The sequence below is a fragment of the Ipomoea triloba genome, chromosome 9 (assembly GCF_003576645.1).
Source record: "Ipomoea triloba cultivar NCNSP0323 chromosome 9, ASM357664v1".
Taxonomy (NCBI): Eukaryota; Viridiplantae; Streptophyta; class Magnoliopsida; order Solanales; family Convolvulaceae; genus Ipomoea; species Ipomoea triloba.
This window is the reverse complement of record NC_044924.1, coordinates 26,106,005-26,112,868: the sequence shown is the minus strand read 5'-3', so window position 1 is coordinate 26,112,868 and position 6,864 is coordinate 26,106,005. Positions and strand designations below refer to the sequence as shown.

Here is a 6,864-nt window from a genome sequence, read left to right as displayed (position 1 = left end):
AAAAAAAAAAAAAAAAAAAAAAAAAAAAAAAAAAGTGGTTTGTACATATACTATCATGAGAGAAATAATATGATGAAAGCCACAAGATGTATAAAGCCATGCTTTTATGAAAGTTTTTATATGAATGAATCATAATATAACTCAACTTTGTGTTCATTATATTGTACAAACATGCCAATTTAAACACTAAGTCAAAAATGATAATGAGAAAATTAAAGTGAAGAATAATTAAGATAGTTAATTTCACTTACAGAGTCTCTCCTCGACTCCGAGTTGCTCGTTTCCTATATCCCATGCAGATTTCTTAATGTTGTCCAGCCAAGAGCCAACAGAGTGATTGCAATTGAACGCAATGATCCTTTTCAATGTTGAAACATCATCAAAACTAGAAGGCATCTGTTTTAAGCGCCGACAATTTCCCAAAACTAATTGCTCAAGGCAGGGAAGCTTTCTCAGGAAATCTTGATGCATTGGAGTGAGAGGAAAACCCAGGTTTGCAATTCTTTTGAACAAGCAGGAATTGCTTCAATCATAACTGATCTTGATTTCTCCATGCAAGACTTATTGCAACTGACACCACCAGTAATAATCATATGTCTCAATGTACTCATATTCCCAAAAAAAATTGTGAAATGAACCTTATATAATCGCAACTTTAATGTTATGAGACACTTGAGATTCTGTAGTAATAATGGTGAGACATCATGTGCATCATCATTTTCATCTCCATCTACTTCGAGAGCTAGATACCTTAGATGAGTTAGTAAGCTAACTTCAGACAAAAATGATTGGTACACACGGATTGCCTCTAAATCCAAGATTGTGAGATGTTCAAATTTTTTAGCAATCCATGAGGCATTATAAAAGGGCGTATAGCAATGGAAAACTAAAACTGTGTGAATAGAAGAATTCCGTGGTACCAATTCAGAAGCATTATCAGATGTCGAATGCATATGGAAACATATTCGATATGGGGTAAACTTCAGAGTTGGATCCCACTCCTTTTCCATATTAATTATCTCTAAGAAAATTTTTTCTCTAGCTTTTGTTAAGCAAAAGTCACGTACCAAATCATGAACCATGCATGATACGATGCGACCATCATAATTCTTTCCCGACACCATAATTAGGTTACTTCTAACCAATTGGTTTAAGTAATCTTCTGCCTCATCTTCTACTCTCCCTTTCTCTGTCATTCCTATGATGAATCCTTCAGATATCCATAGTTCTATTAGTTTTGAAACTTCAATTCTTTCATCTTCAAGGAATGAAGCAAAGTAAAGTAAGCATGGTTTCAAATGATCTGATAAATACATGTAACTAAGCTCTATCGCATCATTGCTTTGTATTCCGTCTGCAAAAGTAACATGGGAGTTTAGAGTAAGAAGAAATTCACGCCACATTTGCTCACTCTTTGTAACTTTTTCAAGAAGACCCGCTATCAAACCAACTGTCAAAGGCAATTCCTTACATTTATTAGATATTTCTCTTCCAACATTTTCAAGCTCTTTAGGACATCCCTTCCCTTTAAATAACTTCACTTCCAATAATTTCCAACTCTCATCAATAGTGAAGAAAGGAAGACAAATAAGTTTGGCATCAGAAACCACACTTTCTTGTCTGCTTGTTAAAATAATTCTGCTTCCATTGTCACATGAGGGAAAAACTATATTCAACTCTTCCCATACTTTCACACTCCAAATATCATCCAACATTATAAGGTATCTCAATCCCATCAGGCTTTTGCGAAGCTTTTCGGCTACACTATCAATCTCGGTCTCTGCCACCTTGCTACAAACTTGATTATATATTTTGTTCAACAAGTCCTTACAATCATATTCTTGAGAAACAGTACACCAGGCACGCTTGTGAAAGTGATTGACTACAGCTTTCTCCTTATACACTCTCCTTGCTAAAGTTGTCTTTCCCAATCCGCCCATGCCAGTAATTAAAATAACTTCTCTCTCCTTTGACCCACGAATGAGATGTTTTATGATAGTTTTTTCTTCCTTCTTGAAACCCACAATTATATCATTATCTGGAGTAGAGATGTTTGGTATCATTTTGATCTGGAAAAGCTTGTATTATGTCTACAATTACAGGGTTTGGTTAAAGTAAAGAAGTGATAAAATTATGAGATGCAAAGCACTTGATAAGGGACGTGACCAAAGGAGAAGAGTGTTGGCACAAAAAGGATATAAATTAATATTAAATTTTTTACTTTGTAGGAAATACAAATGTATCTTTTAGAGAATGAGCTGCCATAAATTGGAAACTTTAAACAACAACAACAATAATAATAATATAAAATACAAAATGTCATCATCGTTGTTGTTATTATTATTCTTATTATTATTGTTGTTGTTATTATTAAAATGTTAGGAAATATTTTGCAATGAATAAGTTAAAAATACTAAATAATTAGCAGAATACTCCATTATGTACTTATAAATTTTCTTCTTCAAAAAACAAATTTGTAATAAATGGAAAAGTAAAAATGAAAGATAGTAACTTTGAAAATGTTTTATCGTTGTACATTGAATAAATTAAATTGTACAAGTTATCGGTTCATATTATTACACTAACATATAATTATTTTTATTCATGTTATAACCTTACCAACATTGTAGATAGTTATAATTGAGAATACACACTATTTTCTAACAATTTTTATAATAAAATAAATTTTGTACTTAAGGCTCTAACCACTCCCTTTCATATGCAAGTGCAACCGGGTGCTACTAGACCACAAGATCTTGACAGAATTGAATCTTTTTATTACATGCTTTACTAAGAAATATATATGAATACAACTGTTATACCATGAACTAAATTCACCTTCCAGGTGGTCCAAAACGACATTCATATTTTGTATTCTTGCTTGGTCAATTTTAACTTGAATTACTAGGAGGGTGGAGTCTATTAAGGCAAAATTGTAGGGCCAAATAATTTTGTTTTGTTGTTTTTCACTTCTTCATATAGAGCAAGCTAGCGATTCCAACCCACGAATGATGATTTCTGTTATTGAACTGTTGAATAATGTGGTGGAAGTCCTAACTTGTGGACATTTCCAAAAGATGATGAATTCCTGATTATGGAAGTAAATGTGTATGTGTATGTAATATGTTATATGTTGACTGTTGAGCCCTAATTTGTGGGCATTTCCATAAATTGATGAATTCTGAAATACATGAATTCCTGATTATGGAAGTGAATGTGTATGGTGTATGTAATATATTATATGTTGACTGTTGAGCCTTAATTTTTAGGCAATTCTGTCTTCCTGAATCCTAATTATGGAAGTAAATTTGTAATCTTTATGTGGTGGAAGCCTTTTACTGTTAATCTGTTAATCTATTATACTATAACTCTGATACACAATTGCCCTTTCTTATAGATGAGAGCAATCAAAGCATCAGTGTGGCTGGACCTTTTCGAACCTCAATAGTTGATGAATAAGGAGTACAAATCCAAGGCATTGAGATAGATACTCAATAGCCTATGGTCACTCCTACCATGGTTAAAAAAATCGCTAGGCACTTGGGGAGCGCCTAGCGTCTAGGACGCCTAGGTGGTGATTAAATATTCACCTAAAACCATCTAGAATTTGTACAATTTAGGGTTACTTTGCTCAAAACAATGTTGTTTTGAGTGAAATAACCCATTAAAAAGAGAAGAACAATAGTTAATTGGCTGACTAGGCGGCCTAGTCGGTGCCTAGGAGGTCTAGTCGGCGCCTAAGAGGTCTAGGCGGAACTTATGCGGCCTAGACGGTCGCCTAGCCGGCTAGCTGCGTAAACCACCATTTAAGGTGATACGCTAGGCGGTCGACTAGGGCCTAGCGCCTAGGCTGGGATTAATCGGCGCATTGACGGGATTTTTGCAACAGTAACTCCATACTGTTCTTGCCGCTAAGAAGATGAAGGAAATTGAGTCTAGATCCAAAGTCTGGGATCACATTGAAAAGATCCTAGATTTTGAGGGGAAAGTGATTAAAGGTAAGTGCATTTACTATACAAAACTGTTTGCCTGTGAATCTAAAAAACATGGCAAATCATCTTTGAGTAATCTGGGTTGCCTTAAAAATCCTCATTCAAAGGATACAAGGCAGTCCCTACTCACATTCAATACTGTTTCAACCTCTGGAATAGAGGCTATTGCGGGAGTTTTGGGTACATGAGTCTTCAATTAAGAGGCCATTAGGAGGGCCTTATGTGATATGATAATCATAGAAGAGCTCCCTTTTTAGGTTTGCTGAGTGCTAGGGGTTCAAGAGGTTTATTCTTGTTTCTTGTCCTAGGTTTTAGATCCCTTCTAGGTGGACAATTTTCTAAGGACATCTAGCAAATATTCCTTATTTACACTTGCCTAATATTGTTTTAAGTTTTCATATTAACAGGAAGAAGAATAGTGTTAGGTGTAGAACTGCTGACTGCTAGCTTGCTGCTGCATGTTGATTGTTGACTACTGAAAGACTTAACTCACTTAAGACTGGAGTTTAACTTAATATTTTGTTGAAGTAAACTTAGATTCTTGTTGTAAAATTGTTATATGTTTTTGTTTATAAGTGGTAAATTTGTGTAATTGTATTTGCTATGATTGCAAGTTCTAACTTTAATGTTACTTATTTACTTATTTTCACTAGAATAGGCCGAATTGCTCTATGCTAGTGTATTTGTAAAGTAAAATAGTATTTTGTTTTGGTTTTTTATTACCTTTTTTTTTAAAAAAAAATTATTCTATAATTACTTTAATAATATCCAAATACAAACCGAAACCTGAAACTGGGTAATCGTAATCCAAATTGAATATCCGATTGGGTATAACATAAAAAAAATTAAAGGGGCAGGTGACAAAAATTTAAGGTAGAAACTGATCGGATGGCCGATTAAGAAATCTGATCCGCCCGTATATGACTGATGCACATGCCTAGTTTGGGTCACCTCCACTTGTCTTGGATCCGCCACTATATATCTACACACACCAAAATTAAGAATCGTACAAGCAATTTATTATTTATTTTATTCTATTTTATTGTGGTCTATGACAGCCTGTAAGAAGGAGGAAATGGAAAAGCTAACTAAGGATCAAGGGGATGGTCAATCTTCAAGCAACAAGAAGATCAAACCCACTTATACTTTTGAAGTACATGATCTCTCAAACTATAGGGAATGACGACAAGGAGAAAAAGTTAATTATATATGAATCATTCATAACATTCGTCTTTAATATCCTTTTTTCATAAAAAACAACTATTGTAATAAAGATTCTTTATCGAGTTTTCATTTGATTTTGAATAAGTGCATTTTTCTTTGTAGATATTTTGGTGGTCATCCGGGACTAGAGAAACTTTATCAAGTTTTCACTTAGTTTTTGTGGTTTTGAGTTGATGATTTAGTGATGGTCATGAAGGACTAGAGAAGCATTGTCTAATTTTCACTAATTTTTGTTTTGTTTTGTTTTGTTTTTTTTTTTGTTTTGTTTTTTTTTTTTTTGTGGTGTGATACATCTAAGATGATAGTGAATAGGGTAAAAGTTTTAGGATATATGGTGTTAAAAGATGTGGATTTTGGATTATAGATCGATCTATTTGTTGTCATGGAGCATTAGTGATACATTTTTGAATTTATACTCAATATTGTTGTTAAAAAGATAGATCTTTTAGTTTTGGTGTTGAAGTCATTGATCTAGGATAACATGGATTAGGTTACTTGAACCATTGAAGGGATCGTAAAGGGTAGTTGTTTTGGGACTAGATTAGCATTTTAGGGTGATGAAAATTTTATTTTTAAGAGAGGGTTGTAGGAGGAGTGCATTGGGTGACCTATATTGAAGATATTCAAAATGGTTTCTAACATTTTGTACTATTTTTGTTGTAGAAAAGTTTGAGTTGTGGCTTAGAGTCTGTTCTTTCTACCTCGTATTTATATTGTTGTTATTTATTCTACAAGATACTTTTATTGTCGGGTTGCATGCTATATCATTTCTGTTTGGTTATTTTTGGTTTGATATTTATTTTTAATGTGTATGTATTCAATTTATGTCATTATAAAATTTTAACATGTCAACAAAAAAAATAGAAAAAAGAAATATTCAAACAACAAACTTGTTTAATTAGCAGTAACTTTTTCATTGTTTTGTCATTTTGAAGTTGATTCCACCGATGTTTGTCAAGCACTTGGGAAAGTTGTTAGGTGAGATTGCAACCTTGAGCTGACCATCAGGTCCCCAATGGAGGGTTCACATATGCACATGCACATTTTTTAGTAACCATTGGGAGACATTTTATAAACATAATGGTCTTGACATTAGTATTGTATACATATGTTGGAGGCATGCACTTTGATGTTACATTTTTAAGAAAGATGGACAGGAGAAGATGTGGGACTTTGATGTTATTCAAAATTCTAATGAAGAAAGTGATAAAAATACTTTATTTGTTCTTTTATATATATATATATATATATATATATATATATATATATATATATATATATATATATATATATATATATATATATATATATATATATATATATATATATATATATATATATATATATATATATATATATATATATATATAGGGTCATAATCAGGTGTTGCCGCCCCTTAACGTTCGGTCAGTGCGGCCTCACCACTATGTATACAAATCCACACTACTCAATGTTAGAAAGTGCATCACTCAAATATGCATCATTCGGTACGCATCACTAGAAAACACACCATTAGGTATGCAAATATACACCACACAGTGTTAGCAAATACACCATTAGGGGCAGTGGAGTTATATGGTGCATTATTTTGGGTGTGTGGTGTGTTTTTGGGTGTTTTGTGTATTTTCATTGTGGTGCGTTTTCTAAC

At 33.0% G+C, this 6,864-nt stretch overlaps 1 protein-coding gene across 1 annotated transcript; it reads right to left on the bottom strand.

Moving 5' to 3' along the window:
• Positions 1-243: 243 nt before the first annotated feature.
• On the bottom strand, positions 244-2,063 carry LOC116029833 (putative late blight resistance protein homolog R1B-17). Its single transcript, XM_031271873.1, has 3 exons — positions 751-2,063; positions 489-570; positions 244-396 (listed from the first exon to the last, which is right to left on the bottom strand). The coding sequence occupies exons 1-3, from the start codon at positions 2,061-2,063 to the stop codon at positions 244-246; spliced, it is 1,548 nt and encodes a 515-aa protein (XP_031127733.1).
• Between the last annotated feature and the right edge of the window lie 4,801 nt (positions 2,064-6,864).

Excerpts from the sequence above, each read along its gene's own strand:
- LOC116029833 (XM_031271873.1), bottom strand. The coding sequence starts at position 2,063 with ATGATACCAAACATCTCTACTCCAGATAATGATATAATTGTGGGTTTC. Across the intron at positions 571-750 it reads AGCTTACTAACTCATCTAAG|TTGCAATAAGTCTTGCATGG; the intron begins GTATCTAGCTCT and ends TGGTGGTGTCAG. Across the intron at positions 397-488 it reads CAAAAGAATTGCAAACCTGG|ATGCCTTCTAGTTTTGATGA; the intron begins GTTTTCCTCTCA and ends CGCTTAAAACAG.